The sequence below is a fragment of the Danio rerio genome, chromosome 16 (genome assembly GCF_052040795.2).
Source record: "Danio rerio strain M-AB ecotype USA chromosome 16, GRCz13ab, whole genome shotgun sequence".
In the NCBI taxonomy this organism is placed as follows: Eukaryota; Metazoa; Chordata; class Actinopteri; order Cypriniformes; family Danionidae; genus Danio; species Danio rerio.
Window position 1 is genome coordinate 41,373,572 of NC_141036.1, and position 20,867 is coordinate 41,394,438.

General features: G+C 36.9%; 3 protein-coding genes across 8 annotated transcripts in view; all 3 read left to right on the forward strand.

Moving 5' to 3' along the window:
* Positions 1 to 8,298, forward strand: part of LOC141378277 (uncharacterized) — a 30,129-nt gene extending 21,831 nt beyond the window's left edge. For all 3 annotated transcript variants that reach the window (XM_087287500.1, XM_087287502.1, XM_087287501.1), the window contains one exon: positions 8,135 to 8,298. The gene's annotated coding sequence lies outside the window, so the exon portion shown is untranslated. The remainder of the gene's footprint in view (positions 1 to 8,134) is intronic.
* Positions 1 to 15,650, forward strand: part of LOC147840358 (uncharacterized) — a 71,890-nt gene extending 56,240 nt beyond the window's left edge. Inside the window, exons 1-4 of one of the 2 annotated variants that reach the window (XM_087287478.1) lie at positions 8,729 to 8,891; positions 12,451 to 12,606; positions 12,939 to 13,082; positions 13,223 to 15,650. In XM_087287478.1, coding sequence (XP_087143604.1) covers positions 8,807 to 8,891; positions 12,451 to 12,606; positions 12,939 to 13,082; positions 13,223 to 13,431 — 594 coding nt within the window. In that variant the 5' untranslated portion in view covers positions 8,729 to 8,806 and the 3' untranslated portion in view covers positions 13,432 to 15,650. Of the gene's footprint in view, positions 1 to 8,728; positions 8,892 to 12,450; positions 12,607 to 12,938; positions 13,083 to 13,222 lie in introns of those variants that run through there. The other variant, XM_087287477.1, reaches the window with a different exon arrangement.
* LOC147833413 (uncharacterized) lies at positions 15,635 to 18,779 on the forward strand. Of its 3 annotated transcripts, none has more exons than XR_015511780.1 (5): positions 15,635 to 15,830; positions 15,959 to 16,084; positions 16,961 to 17,089; positions 17,185 to 17,358; positions 17,569 to 18,779. XR_015511780.1 is itself a non-coding variant. In XM_087287532.1 (5 exons), the coding sequence occupies exons 1-5, from the start codon at positions 15,635 to 15,637 to the stop codon at positions 17,584 to 17,586; spliced, it is 564 nt and encodes a 187-aa protein (XP_087143658.1). In that variant the 3' UTR covers positions 17,587 to 18,726. The 3 variants fall into 3 exon arrangements, 1 of the variants encoding a protein (XP_087143658.1); XR_015511779.1 differs by having other exon boundaries at positions 16,961 to 17,125; positions 17,264 to 17,358; positions 17,569 to 17,961; XM_087287532.1 differs by having other exon boundaries at positions 17,264 to 17,358; positions 17,569 to 18,726.
* Positions 18,780 to 20,867: the final 2,088 nt, after the last annotated feature.

Below are 20,867 nucleotides of genomic sequence, written 5' to 3' on the forward strand. Positions count from 1 at the left end.
AAATGTTGATCTTGATCTTTGCTCATCCTTGTTTCTCTTCTTCTGAGCTATCAGCATCTTCACTTGACTTTAATAGATGTTAATGGAGATGTGTGGTTGAGAGTCTGAGTTCTGGAATCTGCAGTTGTGCATTCATCATCCCTTGATTTGTGGCACTTCTGTATGTGGTATTCAGGCACATTATTAGAATCACTCTTTTCTTTGCTCTGATAAACTCTTGCTTCCACACGTGGCACTTAGTAGTTAAGAGCTTTGGAATATTCAGGCTCCTCTGTTTCCAGTCAGCTTTCCTTTGCTGGAGTTGTTCCCTTTCGCTCCTTTGAGGCATTGGTAACTCATCAATGGCATCCCCTTTGGCAGCTGTTGGATTTGCCCTCATCCAGATATGGTCCTTTCCTCCTGAGCTCTCCAGAGCATCCACAGATAGACTCGATCAGCTGGACCAATTGGACCTTATATCTCTGCTCTCTCACATGGCTCCTTTCTGGTTTCCTGCACAGATATCGCTTTGCACATGGCAATTATTTGTTTCTTCATAAAAGTCCCTACTATATTAGACATCTTTGCAAACCATTCCAAGAGGTTATGTGCATGGTTATATGTGAGATTATATGCCAGGTTTTATGCAAAGTTTCATGTGGTTTCTTGCAAGGGTCATGCGGTTTCTTGCAAGGTTTCTTTCAAGGGTCGACCCAATAGCAGTTCATGCGATGCGGTGTTAGATGCTTGTTTCTGTCAGTTTCCATGCCATCACTCACCAATGCACTTGTAAACACATTAATCCCATTAAGTTTATTATTTTCAAATATTTCATTGAGCGTTGGTCTTGATGGATCATCTTCATCTCTTTCAGCCATTTCTGGTAATTGAGCATAATACAATTATTCTCTCTTTTGCTTTATTCATAATTTTTCATACTTCTTTAGATGTTTTTATTTATTGATCATTCATTAACTTCATGAATGCAAACCCATTATGAACTTATTTCTGAAGGCATTTCAAAATTTAGGAAAGACTTCTCTTGTCACAGATGTAATAACTGTTCCTGCTTCATAATTTGCTTCTAGTATTACTCCAATCATCTACTCATCATAGTTTCTTAACAGTGCTTGTTTACAGAATAATTCTCTATCTAGTCAACACCAAAAACAGTCATCATCTCACTGTTTGGAGCAATGGTCTCCACTCAAGTCTTTTAATTGAACTAGAGCTCTGTGAAGCTGTAGATAATTCAATCATCCACATATTGTGACAGTGTCCATACTATGATCTTCTCCCTTATTATAACCCTTTATGCATTCTGGTGTATACAGTATATGCTATTCACCAAGCTACACAAGTACAAACAAGTTTCTACCCTCCTCTGGTAGTTACCTAAAATAAACTCAATAGAAACCAAACCACTTGAAATATTTATCATCCAAAAGAACATATCTTTACATACAATATTAACTTCAGCTGGAAAATCTTTTCTTATTGATTTTCTTAAATCATAACCTAAACATTAAGCCTCTTTTATCTGTCTTGATTAACCATTTATTTTAACTATCAAATTAACTTCAATTAAATATTATTAGTTACTTATAATTTATTACTACTTTAAATTTAAATAGAAATGTCTAGGACAGATTGCATATTACATTATCTAGATGTTTCTATTAGTGCTCCTATTTTTACACAAACTTTTCAATAGTGTTTAATACCTATTTCTGCATTTAGTGGTTTTCTTTATGGGCAAATCCACATCTGATTTAATTTTAACCCTGACTATGCTGGCTGATTTTATCTGCATCTCAGTCCTGTAATGACAATCATTTAGTTGGAATTTGACACTTCTTTCTTTTACTAATCAATTTTCAGAGCTATATATTAATTCCTTTTTCGTCCTAATTTATGGTACTGTCTTTTGGCTAACATTTATTTCTTAAGGCATTCTCATTAAACTAGTTGTTCATACAATTTTGATGCACTTTTTTATCAGCTGACTAAAACTTACTGTATGTTTTGTAAATTTCTCTTTGCTCTGTTTTAACTATTATTCCTTAATATTTTTTTTCAATATATTTTTCACATATGTTTTCATGTGAAACAATATCTTTTTCTTAAACACTTTTCTCTTTCAATTTTTCTTATAGTAATTTAGAACTGTTACTTTTTGACCTTATCATGTCCTATGAATTCATTAAAATTGTTGTTTCAATCTTCTCTTTAACTATAAATAATTTTTCTAGATTTGAATTTTTCCAGTTTTCAATATCCAATCTTGATTTAGGTCATTCACAATAATATTATGCTTAGATATTATTGCCTTATCAAAAGCTTTTTCTTTTTCTTTAGTTAGTCTGCTGCATTGTAATTTATCATTCTATGTTTAAGGAACTTTATGATTAAACCAATTGAAACTTAAACCTAAATTATTTAACATTCATCATAATATATTATTTAACAATACACATTTAAAGTTTCATCTTAAAATGTAGCTTTTTCAGTCCTCAGTAAAACCTGAGTATGCAGTGCCTGCATCACTGCTGTAGCATGTCACAAGTGTCAACAGCCATTTTGCTCATTGTGTTTTTCAAACACCTTTCCATTTGCCAGTGTACTCAGAGATGTCTGGTAGGTACAAGACTACAGTCCCCCAAAGTTCATCCCTATGTCCTCTTAATTTATATATATAGAATTTAGCTCATGACTTAATAAAATATATATATATATATTTTTTTTTTCCATTTTTTTCATTCATCAAATAAAGACTCCTTTTGTAGTTTAACAACTTATTTTCTCTAATTATTTTTCATTCTCAATCATTTTTATCAAATGTAAATATGCTTAATTTTCTATTTGTTAAATGTTCTTATAATTAATTTCTTTGGCTTCAGATTGTGCTTCACTTATTTTTCCTAATCTTATTCTAGTGTTTCCTCACTAGTTACATTACATCTTACACTATTTTAATTTCTCTAACATTTCCATACCTGTTTTAATTCAACAGTACTATATGGTGGCCTAATGTCTAATATACCTGTTCAAAATCCTTACTGCAATAGCTTCAAGTTCATAGTACTATTTTAACTCCCCATGTTTGTTTACTTTAAGCATTTTTCCTATCTGAAATGCAATTTTTAATTCTCAATTACCTTTTAAGTACATAAAATATTAACTATATAATTTTTGAACTCACTATTATGTTCTTTCATTTCTCCTCAGTGTCTATGCTTTACATCTGACTCACTGCTTTTACTACAAATAGCTGTTGGCTCAGATGACAGCCTGTAGCTGACTTTAAAACAGATGACAACAGTCAACTTACTCCACAACAATTTTTTATTGCACTTAAACATAATTTTATCTTTTAAAGCCAAATCTTGTTTTCTTCAAAATGTTGCTGTTTTTTCTAATTTTTATCTTATATTACTTTATAATATATATTTTTAAACATCTTCTCTTTTAATTCTATTAAACAATGTTTGGACTTCTTTTTTCTCCATTTTCCTATGCTTCTTTTCCTTTTCAAAAATTAGCATTTTTGTCTCTTAGATTTTCCTAATTCATTTTTTTAAGCTTATTTTCCTTAAACATTTGATCATTAACTCTTCAATTAATCAATATTCATTAAAGTTTTTTCTTCTAATTCTTTATTTACTCAAATTATTAACATATCTTTTTTTTTATCAATATAACTTAATTTTTTTCCTGATCAATATAACTATTAATCTCCATATGTAGTTATTTCCATGCTTCAATTTTTTATTTCTTAATATTTATTAGTATAGCTTCTAGTTGCATTTTTATTAACACTTTTTATTTATTAAATCTTATTCTATCATGTATATTTTCTTATTTCATTTATCTTATTCATTACTTTATATTTCTATTTATTTAATACCTTATAATATATCTTTACTCTTTAGCTTCTATCTGTCCTGTGAAACTTTTGTTCTTAAAATAGACAGATTCTTACCACTCCTGAAGCAGACCTTCTTCCAGACTGTCGACATGTCAGGAATTTCAGTCCCCTCTCTGCCTATAGTTCATACTTAAAAACACTTCAAACACACAGAGATTATTCAGAAAAATGTTTAACTCGTATATTCTTGTTTTTAGTCTGTGTCTTTCAAATGCAATATGATCTCAATTAATTTTATGAGGCTTAAACCTCCTCTGTATCACAATATCTTCCCTCAACTGCATCACTCTCTATCTTATTGTTCATAAAATCACACAACATATGCAATCCTTCTTTTATATTATAATATAAAACGATAATTCTTTTAAACTCACTCTTATTGCAAACATACTTCTAAACACAATCATACTTCTCACTCGTCCTAACCTCATCTCTTACACTGTGTAACCTGAACCTCACCTCTATTCTAGTCTCTCTAGATCAAAGGTGATAGCTTCTAAGCACCCCAGCAACATAGACAAATACACAAATACTTACAATTACATAAATACACCTCACTCCTCTTGAGTGACCTGTCCGAGCAGCCTCTAACCTTAGAGCTATAACCACAGAATTCTCCACTACACTCCTCTTGAGTGACCTGTTACTTCTGCTCCCGTCTTTACTGTTCTTCAGTAAAAATAGCATTTCACAGGATTCTTGCCTTTTTTCCCCCAGCCTCCTGAATAATAATATTTATTATTATTAAAACAGAACGGGTACTCCGAGGTCTTTGCGCGCTTCTCTCTACTTTATTAATCTGCTTTAATCTCTTAACTGTCACCACACTTTAAGAACTTCCTTTTAAAACTTAAAAATGCTCTAGGCATAATCTTCATCATTAAAAAATTTCCCAAACATGAGTAACAGTTACTAGTTAACGTTTATCCTATCCGTCAAGGCCCTCTTAGGAAAACACAGATCATTTGCATGCAAATTGTTATTTTCTTCTGGTATTCAAAACCCCATTGTTTTCCTTTTATATCTTTACTTTTACTTTTTTAGTTTTACTTGTAGTTCTTTATAGCTGGAGAAACAGTTCAAGTGACTTTTTACCGTTACAAGCAGGTCCTTGGTAGAAAAAACACAAACGTATTAGCGAAAATTGCTTACCGTTTTTTATCGTGGCCACATATTTGTGTTTTTCCTCCAAGCCTCAGCATGTCCAGTGTCACCCGTCTATCTCTTTCCAGCCGCACGTGCGGGCGCCATTTGTCGTAAATATTGACTTCTCATCAATTACAAATTATCAGACCAGAGGTTTTGAATATCAGAAAATAGACTTTATTCTCCATAATAAAGCCGAGAAAGAGCAGAGCAGACCCCAGAGCATTCTGAAGTCTCTCCTGGACACCTTCCAAAGTCTCTCCTGCTCCTTCTCCTTTATTTATGTTTTTGACACACCCCTATGTGTCTCTTTTTAACTTTTGACCATTTTTGAATAGGTTTTCTAGTCTAAGGGGTCCTGCTATTCTTGGCTCTCAGCCCACTAGCTCATGTCAACAGAGATGTTACAGGTCTATGTCAGCAAATTATAGATGCAACTTATGCAAAGGAACTAAGTGTTTACATACATTGTCATGATAGGATAATAACTTGATAATATGTTACTCATTCTAACTTCTGACACATATAGCTTCATACAAGTATTTAACATAAATAATCAGTGCTTTACATATTCAGTTATTCTACACAATCAGTCACTCAGCCTTCTCCTAGTGTTGCTCCTGTGCAGGCATACTCATCTTACACAGACATATCACTGTATTTTTAACACAGGCTGGCATGTTTGCTGCAAACACTACATACATTTTGTGAAGAGAAAATTAACTGCTTTACACTTAGAAAATACTTCATACAGAGAGAATAAAATCTTCTTCACTCATAGCGCGTCACGCAAACACCGCCCACAGAACGTCCCCGAATCAAACGTCACACAACCCGCCCACTTCAGTGGGAATCAGGACAGGCAGATAAAGCACACCATAGAATCATCCTGAAACGAAACCATTAAAATGAAGACAACCGAAACAAACAAATGACACGTTACTGTACAGCATTACATGAAATGTCTATACGCACAGACCTGTGTATTTCCATTCATTACATTTTAGTCGCCGACCGACTGTTGGCATTGTGCATCGAGTGCTCTCGCCACTAACGGAGGGACCCAACACAGAGAGCGCACACATCCATAATATAAAGCCACAGAAATTCTCGTTTATAACTCGATATGGCATGTATTTTATAACATCCTCGTTTTGATAGACATCGTGTTAAGTGTTTCCGGCACAAGAGCGAGTAGCCTAATAAAATATAGCCATATTTGTTGCGCTCGGCAGCTATTCACTAAAGCTCTTCATTTAAAGTTTCATTTATAAATTTAACCACATCATATAAAAACATAAACAGTTGTTTGAGGATAAAGAACACATTTTGTGTTTGGACTTTCCCCCGATGCGTTTAAAGCAGCGAGCGCTGCGCAGGACTGAGTGACAGAAAAAAAGGTAGGAAAGATTCTGCTTTCACTCACCCAAATAATGCTCTGTTTGCGCGATTTGATTAATATCATCGCAACCAAATACTTTATAAATAATATTTCAAACCTTCTCCGGTGTTAATTGTTTTTAGAAAATATCGAAAATCTTTTTTTTCAGACAGGTCTTTGTAAAATGAAAGTTAGGATATAAGTGGCTTTAAAACGGTTTGATTTATGTATTGTATATAGGCTACCTACATATAGCTAGCTTTTGTTTATTTTATATTGGTTTATTTATTTAATGCGATTTATATATATATATATATATATATATATATATATATATATATATATATATATCCGATATTTGTAATTCTTTAAATTATATTTCAATATAGCTTAGGCTATTTTATCTAGATATGACACTATATTGTTTAAAGTCTATGAAAGTGGGCATGTAATTTGTTAAGTTTTATGTCTTTCTGTTGTATTTATATTGTGTATTATCTCCAAAATAAATACAGAAAAAAGCCGCTCGCGGCATAACAGAGCTGTGAAGGAGCGCTCTTGCCCGGTCTCACACACACATACAGGCATTTAAACGCGCACAAACAAACATTTTACCCTTGACAAAAACTCTGGAAAACCTTTACTGTCTGCTGTGTCTTTAATATGGTGTAAAGATTATTATGCGTTATTGAAACATAAAGGGGGACGCAGCAAAGAACGTCACTATAAATTTAAACTACTTTATTATTTTATGCAGCAGCCTTACATTTTAAAAGGGAAACATAAGGGTGATCATACGCAAAAAGATCCCAGACTATAAGGCTAGATGTTTTCTTTCCCTTATTTCTTTATTTGTTTGGCGCATGTGCTCATGTGCAACCAGAAAACTGCCCGCCTCTCCTTTCACTCCGCCCGAAGCCCCAGCGGGCCCTCCTTGGCCCAAGGCAGGGCCGGAGTGGGACTCTTTTTCAGCCCTGGAGTTTTAAGCCTTAGACCGGCCCACCGCAGTTCACGACTGACTATATTAAAATAAGGTCATTTCCAATTCAGTTTCTAATTACACTATCACGTCTTTTTTAAAAAAAATTTTTTTTTTTTTGAGAAAACAGCTGCTTTAGAACTTTAAATGTTCAAAAACCCTAACAGTATTATATGTCTTAACAATAAAACTATAATTAAAAAAAAAAAAAACATACTCAGACAAGAATCAAACCCGGATCGGCAGCGTCGTAATCTAACGTGCTAACCACTGGACCACAACTGTTGTATATGAAGGACTGACTCATCAGTAATATCATCATTAACCTGTAGGCAGAGCAGAGCTGCGGTAAAATAATGAATAAGAAGACTGTAGTCAAGTAAGTAAATAAATTAATTTAAAAAGTGTGACTGCTGAGAGCAACAGATTCTGGAGCTAGGGACACCGGCCCTCGCGGCCAAAAAACGGACCGGCCCACCGGGAATTCTCCCGGTCCTCCCGATTAGCCAAACTGGGCCTGGCCCAAGGTATTTGGCGGGCCTAATAAGGCCGGCCGCTGGCCCCAAGAAAGCCCGATTAGGTTTGCTTTGGCCCGATTAGGCCCCGGAAATGACAGTGGAAACGCGACTGGCCTTGACTGGCTCGCTTTAGGCGCGATAGTGGAAACGCAGCTAATGACTCCCTGTGCTAATGTCTGTGTCTCTCTGTCTCTCCTCTCTAGCGGACTCCAGCAGTTGACCGATCCTTCACCAGAACTCTCACTCAAACTCACATTCTCCCTGGAGCACCAGAGCACCTATCCACTGAAGAGCACCATATTCATCTCATTTCACGTACTTCACTATATAAATAAATCACCCTCCGGAGACCTGTTTGTAACACCAACGCTTTGTGTATGTGTTTTTCCTCTGACTCGCCACAATAGTCAAAATAAGTTCATGTGACTTAAGTTGTTCAATTATAATTATATGAAGCTAAACAAAAATAACTTTATTCAACGATTTATCTATGGGAGGATTAGAAAGCTCTTGGATTAAATGCAAAATATCTTCATTTGTAGATAATTAATGACAGAATTTCAATTTTTGGGTGAACTAAACCTTTAAGCAGCTGTAAGCCTCACAAATACGTAAAATTAATTGACTGAAAACTGCTTGAACTTTATTAAAACTGTTTGCACTAATATATTGTGTTAACTACACAGAGGCATGCAGCAGTGGCAACGTCAAAAGAAAGCTTCCCCTAAATCGAGACTAAAGGTTACTTTCTTTGGGGAAGCAGGCACAGACTCTGGTGCCCTACGCAAAGACAGTAGCTAACAGGTCATAATAATTTCGAAGAGGAATTTCAGATCAGATTTCTTTAATTACAACGTCATTTCTGTTGTGCAGTAATGTTAGCAGAGATCGAAGACCGATTGTTCATCTGTGGTGCAGACAAAAGAGGAAAGAGTCCCCTCTACAGCATTAACAGCGTAGGTCAGAATTACTTCAGGTGTGCAGTTTTGATTACAGGTTGTGAATCAAATGTATTACTGTTGAACTGTTGATGTCACATGCACTAATTTACAGATATTCTTATTTACCTTTCGGGACCTTGAACATGACAGAAGAAGGTGAGGGAACAGACCCCGAAATGCAGACGAGCTGAAGGCCGATATCAAAGCAACTTGGGCTACAATAGTACCTCAACCTTGTTGAAGGCCGATCGCCTCCATATTGAGGACATAATACAGTACATTAACACATTTTTCAGAAGGCCAGCGTGTGTTTAAGATCCTTTTTATTGGTCAAATGAAATATGCTAATTTTGTGAAATACTGGATTTGAGTTTTTTCATGTTTATCCATAATCATTTAAATTGAAACAAAGGATTGAAATACTTCATTTTGTGTGTTGTGAACTAATAACACATAAGTTAAACTTTTTAAAACAAATTATTCCAATTTTTTTGGCACATACCTGTAGCCTGACCTGTCACCTAAAACGTTTTTGCCATGGCAAACCCTACCAGGAGCATCAGCCCCCAAAAACATAGCTGTAGGATCACTCAGGCAGTGTTTCAGACACAATTTTCTTATTGCTCCCTAATCTCAAAATCTGCAAGAGTAGAGTGATTTGACGCGACCGCCATTTTTAAAAGTGAAATCGAATAGGAAGAAAATGGGAAGAAATCCAGAAGTATTGCTTGGAGTTACTAGGAACGTTGTGCACTTGGCTGTATATCTTATCAGGGAAGAGAACGTGACACAAATTTATCATTTCACTGCCTTCTGAGTGACCCAAAGGTCCGTTCTGAATGAACAGTGAAAATAAAAAGGGATGTCAGAGCTCATTTTCAGCTAAGTTAAGGAAAATGGCACTAGTTAGCTAACCTTTCCCAAACACATTTTAGATGCCATTTATCAAACTCGAGTTAATAAAACAGAAATGACTGGCCGTGAAGGTCATCAGTTCACCCACCGCTGTTTACTGAGTGCAAACACAGATGAGGGATCCACTTGATGACTCGAATGATCTTCGTGGCTGCTTCACGCTTCAGTGTTCGTGTGTCTGGGCCCTGTCATACACCCGGTTTAAGGTGTGATGCAACTGTTGTTTGCTAGTTTCAGCTGGACATTTTGACGTTTTGCAGCACGCTGTTTAAATAGCAAATACATTTGCGTACTGCTCTAAAAAAGGAGGTGTGCTGAGGCGCATTGTTGGCACGTTGCTATTTTGAGGAACTAAACTGTTCAATAGACCAGCTGAGAGGAGGTCTAAAGTTCAGCGCAGAGCGAGTCAGTTGTGCGTATTGCTTAAACATTGCTTAATACACACAGGATGTGCAGCAATACGCAAATATCTTTACCAATATTATTTATTATATGCAGATTATATTTGTTTTATTAAAAACCAGCTTCGATTTGCCCACCTGTCAACTCACCGTGTTACATAGGCTGAAGCAGGCAAGCCCCCACAGTGTTTACCTGCTGCCATGAACTGAAGTCTAGGAGTTCTTGAGTGTGTTACTCTTAAAGAAACTGTGATGTTGTTTGATGCCTAATCTGCTTTTAATGGGTTACATTAAACTCACTGAATGATGATGTTTACACACTATTTCTGCATTTTGAAATATCAGCAACAGCTTGAGGTTTGTGTTGTCAATGCAATGTTTACAGTTCTGGTCTTATACTTCTGGGTTTCTTCCCACTGCAGCCTCGCTTTGGTTCTTCAAAATGGTGACTGCGTGAAATAAGCGTATGGCAAAAATCGTATTAGCAGTGTGGTGCAAAATGTCTTTATTTATAGTGCCCTGACCTTTTAATAGCAGGGGAACTGCTATAGAATGGCTCGTACCATCACAACGGTCAAGTATGTTTGACATGCTTTTCTCTCTATTTGCCACTTGCTTTTCTTTTCTTTTCTTTGGCTGCCTGCTGTTCATTCAATCAACAAATTGCAACCAGTCAAGCACCAAAATCAACTTTCACTTCAAGTTGAGCTAAACCCTCTTTCGCTTGTATGAAACGCGCACTGTCATTGGACAGAAAGAAAACCATAGCTGATTAAAGCGGGAGTTTAAAGATCAGCAAAGCGACTCAGATGACAGGGACTCATTAGCTTTAGTTGATTTCTGTTGTAGAATTTCTCATCTGGGTTATCACTGTCTGTAGAGAAACGTTTTGCAGTTGAGGGGTGACGTTACTGCTGTCTGAATGTCCATCATCATCAGTCAGTCAAGTAGTCTTTATACATTTCCCGAAGGCGATTTGGTTGCAGCATACACGCATGTCACACATAATACTCAAAGCACATAATACAATACAAAATTCTACCCTAAATTCAAAAACGTTACAGCTGAGGGGATGAATGAAAGTTTAAACTGATTTGGTTTACTAATAGGAGTTCTGTAACGATTACTTAAAGGGAGAAGTGGCTATTTAAAATACTTTGAATGTTTTATATTTTGTTACAGACATACAGTGTCATCCTGCAACTGTTTTCAGCATATGAAATGTCCCAAACCCTATTCTGAACTTTCAGAAATGGGGGAAAAATTTTGTTTTTACTCTCTGGTAGTCATGTTGCTATGTTATATATGCATTCAAAAACATTCAGGAAAGAGTTTTATGTAAATTCAGACCACGAGTCCACATATATGGACACCATGTTTCTCTAAAAGTACATCATATCAAAAGATGATACTTAGATTTTTATTCTAATTAGGTTCCAATAAGCCCAAATAGCAAAGAGAAATAAAAAAATGCATGTAAAAAACATCTTGGCCCTTAAGAGGATATCATATATAATTTTAAAAAAAGAGTTAAAGTTTTAAATGAAAAAAATTTGTCATTTATTGAGAAAATAAACTGGCAAGCACATTGAACTTTCCTCAGTCAGAATTTGTCCTTCTAAAACATAATAATATTAATAATGCAGAGCTTCACTTTTTGAAGGTTTATGGATAACAAAAATAGCCCAATTAGTATTAATATTACCTTGAACATGGGCCGCTTTTGGCTTCAAAACCTTCATAGTGTTTTTTTTCTTCTTCAAGAATAAGGTCCAAGATTCAGAATAAACGTTGGGCTACTTGTAGTGAAAGATGACTTCACTTTTGTCATATTGTATGTTGTCTTGCTGGATGAGGATGTTTGACTCATGAAAAATATGAGTTTGCATACTGATTAGCTGAAGTCACACTGATGTGACGTCAACAGATGATTCGGCTTTTTTCAACAGGTTATTTTCACAATTTATGATGGTGTAGCAGCCAAAATAGGACAAATGAGGTTATGTATAGGACAAATTCTGTTCTATCCCCTCCCCCCACACTCTGGCTACGGGCCTGAAATATGACAGAAGCATGAAATTATTTACAAACTTGCTGCTGTAAATCTGAGTGTTTGATATTTATAATCTGCACCGCTAAGAACTTAATTTGACTATTTAAAAGGTGATTTTTTCTCAATGTTAGGATTTTTTTATGAAATATTGACAATAAAAATCAAGATTGAGATTTAGAGTTTATTGTTCGTTGTGTTTTAATCCACAGTAGGAGGAAGAGGAGTGAAGAGGAAAGCGGATGATGATTTTCACAGTATTTTAGGTGAAGGCAAACCATACGCTCTGCGGAAACGCATCAGAGTTGCAGAGCTGGAGAACACAAGAGACACAGAGATGAGCAGCTATCAAGAGAAAACCAGCTCAGGTGTGTCTCCATCAAAACTTGTACAGCTTCAGCACCATACATTTATCACCACTGAAGATTCTGAAACATGAAGCAGGGTGCAAAGTGTTTCACTCAGTTAGCTGCTAAATCCAGTGAGCATGCGGAGATTTTGGCCACTAGGCAACAATACAGTGTCTGGATCAAAGTGATTGATTTATCTATTATGGCCAAAATCAAGTTGAACACTTTCTACTGTAAACATGTCAGAACTCAGATGTTGATTTGAACTTAATTCGGCCACTTTAAAGGGGATTTTCTCAATCTTTATATTCTGAAGAGTGTATTGTTCATTGTGTTGTCATCCACATTAGGAGGAAGAGGAGTGAAGCGGAAAGCGGATGATGATTTTCACAGTGTTTTAGGTGAAGGTAAACCTTATGCACTGCGCAAACGCATCAAAGTTGCTGAGCTGGAGAACACAAGAGTGGACGCCGACACAGAGGCGTCCAGCTCAGGTCAGTCCACTCTTTATGACTGGAGAAATACTGGAAAACTGGAGCACTGCTGCCATTCGTTAAATCCCAGAGTAAAATAAATGCCAATTAATGAAATAATCGATTATTAATAATTCATTATTGACTGTAATCCACATCAGGAGGAAGAGGAGTGAAGCGGAAAGCGGATGATGATTTTCACAGTGTTTTAGGTGAAGGTAAACCTTATGCACTGCAGAAACGCATCAGAGCTGCTGAGACGTCCAGCGATGAGAACAGCAGCTCAGGTCAGTCTCCCGTTACAGAATCACACTTTTCTACAGTTTCATCACTTAAAATTCATAATACAGAGGCAAGCTGCAACTCTTAGTTGCTGACCGAGGGTGCGTCTCGCTATTAGTTTTACTCGATCTTAGTGCGGCATTTGATACCATTGACCACAAAATCCTCATAAATCGCTTAAAGTCTACAGGTGTCCAGGGACAGGCTCTACAATGGTTTAAGTCATACTTAACTGACCACTACCAGTTTGTGAATCTTAATGGACAGCCTTCACAAATCTGTCCAGTAAAGTATGGGGTGCCTCAAGGATCAGTTTTAGGCCCTTTACTGTTTACAATTTACATGCTACCTCTGGGAGACATTATTAGAAGACATGGGATCAGCTTTCACTGCTATATATGCAGATGATACTCAATTATATATTTCAACTAAACCTGACGAGACGTCTGAACTTTCTAAACTAACTGAGTGTATCAAAGACATCAAAGACTGGATGACCAACAATTTTCTTCTCTTAAACTCCGACAAAACAGAATTATCACTTATTGGGCCTAAATCTTGCACACAGCAGATCTCGCAACTCAATTTACAATTAGAGGGATACAAAGTTAGCTTTAGCTCTACTATAAAAGATTTGGGTGTCATATTAGACAGCAATCTAACTTTTAAAAACCATATATCCCATGTCACAAAAACTGCCTTCTTTCATCTGAGAAATATCGCTAAATTACGAAATATGCTATCCATCTCAGATGCAGAAAAGCTAGTCCATGCTTTTATGACTTCGTGACTGGATTACTGTAATGCTCTATTTGCTGGCTGCCCAGCATCCTCTATTAACAAACTTCAATTAGTACAAAATGCAGCAGCCAGAGTTCTGACCAGGTCTAGAAAATATGATCATATCACCCCAATTTTATCCTCCTTACACTGGCTGCCTGTTAAGTTTCGTATTGAATTTAAAATATTACTTCTCACCTATAAAGCTCTAAATAATCTAGCTCCTGTTTATCTAACCAACCTTCTGTCTCGCTACGAACCAACTCGCTCTTTAAGATCTCAAAATTCAGGGCTTCTGGTAGTACCTAGAATAGCAAAATCAAGTAAAGGAGGTCGAGCCTTCTCTTTCATGGCTCCTACACTCTGGAATAGCCTTCCTGATAACGTCCGAGGCTCAGACACACTCTCCCAGTTCAAAACTAGATTAAAGACCTATCTGTTTAGTAAAGCATACACTCAATGCATCACCTAGCGGGTTCCACACTGGCTTCTGCATCTTGCTTATATACACTATGAACAGCAGCTACGCTAATTATTCTCTTTATTCTCTATTTTCACCTGGGGATACTCATCCCGAGGTCCTCAGATTAGGCGGAGTCACTGATTGGATCCAAGACCAGCGACGTGATGATCCCAAGGATTCCATATCCGGGACCAGGCCATATCCTGAGCTGCTGCTGCGCTGATGGTCGTGGGGAGTGGAGAACATGTGTCTGATTCCAGCGACGCTCCAGGGACAGACGAGTCTTCATTGAGGCCATCTTCCAGCATAAACCACGGCGAATGAAGTTCTGCACAAGACTTTTGGCCAGCGGAGAAATTAAAATGGTCGTGCCCAACTGAGTCTGGTTCTCTCAAGGTTTTTTTTCTTCACTCCCATCAGGTGAAGTTTTTTTTCCCTCTCCGCTGTCGCCACTGCCTCGCATGGTTCAGGATTGGTAGAGCTACGCATCGATGAATTTGCTCTTCAGTGTTTGAACTCTCAGTAATGATTATATCACACTGAACTGAGCTAAACTGAACTGAACTGAACTTAAACACTAAAACCTGAACCACACTGTTCCAGTTACTGAACCACACTGTTCCAGTTACTATGACCATTTATGTGAAGCTGCTTTGACACAATCTACATTGTAAAAGCGCTATACAAATAAAGCTGAATTGAATTGAATTGGCAGAAATACACGGTATGTGTGAAAATTATCCACTTTTATTTGTGCCAAAAAATCATTCAAATAGGGCGACACGGTGGTGCTGTGGGTAGCATGTTCTCCTCACAGATAGAAGGTCGCTGGTTTGAACCTCGGCTGGGTCAGTTGGTGTTTCTGTGTGGAGTTTGCATGTTCTCCCCATGTTGGCATGGGTTCCCCCACAGTCCAAACTATTTTCTACAATGTAGATTGTGTCAAAGCAGCTTAACATAGAAGTTGTAGTAAATTGAAACTGTGTCAGTCCAGTTTTCAGAGTTGAAAACAAACGTGAAAAAGCTTCATTACTGGCATAAAAAATAAATGATTCTTAAGATTAGGAGTGTATTGTTCATTGTGTTGTCATCCACATTAGGAGGAAGAGGAGTGAAGCGGAAAGCAGATGATGCTTTTCAGAGTGTTTCTGGTGGAGGTAAACCATCTGCCCACCGGAAACGCATCAGAGTTGCTGAGCTGGAGAACACAAGTGTAGACGCCGACACAGAGGCGTCCAGCTCAGGTCAGTCCACTCTTAATGACTGGAAAACTGGAGCACTGCTGCCATTTGTTGAATCCCAGAGTAAAATAAATGGCAATATTGAAATAATCGATTATTAATAATTCATTATTGACTGTAATCCACATCAGGAGGAAGAGGAGTGAAGAGGAAAGCGGATGATGATTTGCAGAGTGATTCTGATGGAGTCAAACCATACGCTCTGCGCAAACGCATCAAAGCTGCAGAGACGTCCAGCGATGAGAACAGCCGCTCAGGTCAGTCTACCGTTACTCTTCTACAGTTGTATGAGCATATATATGTCAGCTTAAAGGCACAGTGCACGACGACACAAAGCAGCAGAGCTTTTATTATGCCACAGTCCAGCGCGTCTGGTTCTTCAGCTCGTGATCACGTGTGCTGTTTTATCAGACTAAATAAATGTTGGGCTTCTGTTATAATGCTGCTCTGTGCTGTCAAATAAAACACAAACATATTAAAACCTCGCTAAACAAACAGAAATAGAATGAATGAACAGCAGGCAGCAAAAGAAAAGAAAAGCAAGTGGCAAATAAAGAGAAAAGCATGTCAAACATACTTGACCGTTGTGATGGTACGAGCCATTCTATAGCAGTTTCCCTGCTATTAAAAGGTCAGGGCACTATAAATAAAGACATTTTGCACCACACTGCTAATACGATCATTAGCATGAACACACACACTGGCTGTGTCTAAAATCACACGCTTCCATACTAAATAGTACATTAAGACAGTATGTGAGCCGAGTAGTATGTCTGACCTCACAGTATTTGACAAACAGCATGTGAGAAGTACCCAGATGACCTACTACTACTGGAGAGATTCTGAAGGGTGCATCCAGTGGACACTACACTGTCCCATAATGCACTGCGAGATCATTCATGAATCACTCCTCTAGTGGATTTTGGAGATTTTGATAATAAAAGTCTCACATAATGTGCCTTTAAACCTGTGAATGATGCAGTATTGTGCAAAGTATTTCTCAGTAGAGCTTCATGACAAAACATCTGGAAACTAGTAGCACTGCTGCCATTTGAACAGATCCCCAAATACAATAAATGCCAATTAATGAAAGAACTGATCATTAATAATGCATTGTTGACTGGAATCCACAGAAGCTCCAAGAGCACTGAAGAGGAAGGCTGGATGTCTGGATCAGGACACAGTTGCTGCAAAACGAGTGAAAACAGCCCAGATCCAACATGGCGGCAGCAGCAAAACTGCAGCAGAAGACAGAAGCTCAGGTAAAGACAGCAGCTCAGCTAAAGACAGCAGCTAAGGTTTGTCTTCTGCCGTAATGTTTTCTGTCTAATCTGCAGGGTTTTGTTTTATTTTTCAGAGTTTTACAGAATTTTCTCACGATTAGATTGAGCAGAAGAGTAACAGGAGTGAGCAAATGTCATAAATGTTTTCTCCAGGATCTTTACTTGACAGATATGTGCTTGGGAAGAAGCTGGGAGAGGGATACCATGGCACTGTCTATCTGGCTACACGGAAATCTGACGGCCAGAAGGTAACATTCAATTTTCCTTTGTGTGTGTGTGTGTGTGTGTGTGTGTGAGTGTGTGAGTGTGTGTGTGTGTGTGTGTGAGTGTGTGTGTGTGTGTGAGTGTGTGTGTGTGTGTGTGTGTGTGCGTGCGTGCGTGCGTGCGTGTGTGCGTGCGTGTGTGTGATCAGACATCTCTCTGGTTGAATAAGTTTTGACTTTATGCTCTCTTTGCAGGTTGCCAAAAAATTGTGACTAAAAAGCTTCTGGGAACGCGGTACCCGATGGTAAGTTTGCATACTCTACTGAAAATATCTGAAGAGAAGTGATGAACTCCATGTTTAGTCATGCTTTCACTAAGCTTGCGTTTCTGCTCATACAAGTAAACAACTTGTTGTGTTTGTTGCGATGGGCATTGTAGCTGTCCACTCAGGAAATACAAAGCTAATGTTGTTTTCAAGTCATACTTGTATGTGATTTTGACCGAATATTCAAAGTAACGTATCATGGTAAACAACATAGGGAGCGAGTCACAAGTTGGCAATGAACGAATTTGCGGCTATAACACCAACTTTACCTCAATGGAATAGAAATATGGGATGAAAATAAAGAAAGATGCAGATGAAAACGTACGTTTGCGCACAGGTGGAGCAGTTGTAGGTTGTTGTGTTGTTGTTGATTCTGATTCAGAAAAACTGAACGCGATGCACATCAGCAAGAAGGTCGACCAAAACACAAGAAACTGCCCCATAATGTGAAGAATTGTACGCTTTAAACAGCAGAACACTGTTGACTTTATGTCTGGACCCTAAACTCTCCCTTCAACAGATTAAATACTCCCAAAAAATACTGCAAAACTCCGTTTAAAGGAACTAAAGCCGTCAGATGATCGACGCTGACTAAACACGGAAACACAGCAGCGCTGCGCCTTCACAATAAAAGTCCCGCGCGCACGACACTTAAAGGGATAGTTCCTAGCAAGAGAAAACTTTTGTCACCATTTATTTATTGAACATTTATACATTTATTAGGGTCCTAGTTCGATTACCCCAACACAACCAAAACCCCTCTAAAACCAGCCTGGTTGACTAGCTAAAACTAGCCAACCAGCCTAGGCTGGTTTAAGCAGTTTTTTTTTTCAGTAGCAGTCTTTGTTTTCATGAATGAATTATTTTTGTTCCAGTTTGTGATGTTTTATTCGATTTAAAACCAGTTAAATTATTTGCTCCTGTTATAGTTTGAGCCAAAAATATGTCAGATGGGCATAAATATACGCCCTTTATGTTGCAAAGTTTAATTTCCAGATTAAAAAACTAAATGAACCATATAAATGAATGTCTAATGAATGTCAAACGTCAAACTAACTTTATTGCGGTTTACGACCTGGCTAAGCACAAATAAAAAAAAAACATTCATGTTAACCTTATACATAAAATAATGGTGCACCCAAAAATAAAAAATTAACATTCATGTCATTTCAAATCTGGATGATTTTCTTTCAAGTTATTTTTGCAGGATGTCTGTAATGCAATAATATATGTATATATATATATATATATATATATAATTTTAGGCTGGATTACTGTAATGCTCTGTTTGCTGGCTGCCCAGCATCCTCTATTAATAAACTTCAGCTAGTACAAAATGCAGCAGCTAGAGTTCTTACTAGGTCTAGAAAATATGATCCCCTATCACCCCAAAGTTATCCTCCTTACCCTGGCTGCCTGTTAAGTTTCATATTGAATTTAAACTATTACTTCTCACCTATAAAGCTCTAAATAATCTAGCTCCTTTTTATCTAAACAACCTTCTGTCTCGCTACAATCCAACTCGCTCTTTAAGATCTCAAAAGTCAGGGCTTCTGGTAGTACCTAGAATAGCAAAGTCGAGTAAAGGAGGTCGAGCCTTCTCCTTTATGGCTCCTAAACTCTGGAATAGCCTTCCTGATGATGTCTGAGGCTCAGACACACTCTCTCAGTTCAAAACTAGATTAAATACCTATCTGTTTAGCAAAGCATACACTCAGGGCATCACTTAGTAGGTTTCCACACAGGTTTCTGCATCTCGTTTATAAACACTATGAACAGCAGCTACGCTAATTATTCTCTTTATTCTCTATTTCCACCTGGGTATACTCATCCCGTATGTCAGCATCAACAACATCTCTTATACAGTAACAAATGCTTTAAATGGGCTTTTAATGCATTTATTACTTCTTTTTTTTTTTCCATCAAATTTTTCTTTTATTTTGTATTTTTTGAACACAGAAAAACATGCCGTAGACAATCAGCATGAAACAGAATGTGTAGATATACATACATAAACCAATATACAGTTGTTAAATAATAGTATCAATAATAGCATCAGCCTTGACAACAATGTTATCAGTAAAAAGGAAAAACGGAAGAATAATGACAAGGACATACTATTGCAAATAAAAATGACAAATAAAATAAATTAATACATATATACATATATGCACACACATACATACATACACATACATATATGCACGTACACATACAAACAAACACACATACACCCAGATATGCATACATGCACACATACATACACATACCCATATAAATATGCACACATGCATACACATAAATAAAACAAATTTCAAAACCAAGCATTTATTACTTTTTAAAGGCAGTAATGAACTGAATTGCATGAATGAAAACTTACACTGTTTATTTAACACTGTGCTTTAAAAGTGTGCTTTGACACATTCTTACATAAGTTCATTGTTCAATGCATAGTTAAAATAATACTTAAATATATTAACATCAAATGCTAAATAAATAAATTTTTCTCCGACTCCTTACTTTTTCTCAGTAAGTTGACTTTTTATAGTGACGAATAATTTTTTACATTGCCTTTAAAGGGAAATAACTGAACATAAACATAGGAGGCTGACAAAAATGGTCGTTTTAGAAGAACATTTCAGATGGCGCTTAGAGGTTTTTGCATCTGAACTCTTCATATATAAAAGTATGGTAATAATACTTTTAATATATTTAAATTAAGTTAACTTTTGGTTAGTATACTTGCAATGTACTTATTTTCACCAGGGGTCTCTTTAACTCAGTGAACACTAGCTGGCTCACTTTACTTATTAGCTTATATTTGAGTGTACTGTGCTGTGTAGATGTAACACTAGCACAAACTGAAGCATAAGTGTGTTTCCATTAGTTTTCCACAAAACTTTTCTGAGTGTTGTTAAAAACTGTTGTGAAATGAAGACATTTCCATTCTAACCATTGTTCTTTGGCTAAAGCTCAACATTTGCTGGTCAGACACTGAAAGAGCCCTGGTGCTAGTTCAGTAGATATTATAGTAGGATTACTCATATCAGTGAACACACTCTTATATTTCACATTATAGTCACACAAATGGCAGGGCAATGTGCTTTAAACATTACATGACGCATCAATATTGTTCTATAAAGGCTAAATTGAGTCTGCAGTCTGTAAAACAGATCTTCTCTGTGTTGTTTTGTGTTGTGTTCACACTTATTGTCAGATCAACACACA

Bases quoted from the DNA above. Each gene is read 5' to 3' on its own strand.
- LOC147833413 (XM_087287532.1), top strand. From the start codon at position 15,635: ATGATTCTTAAGATTAGGAGTGTATTGTTCATTGTGTTGTCATCCACA. The intron at 15,831-15,958 runs GTCAGTCCACTC...AATCCACATCAG, and splicing joins CACAGAGGCGTCCAGCTCAG to GAGGAAGAGGAGTGAAGAGG. The intron at 17,090-17,263 runs GTAAAGACAGCA...TGTTTTCTCCAG, and splicing joins AGCAGAAGACAGAAGCTCAG to GATCTTTACTTGACAGATAT.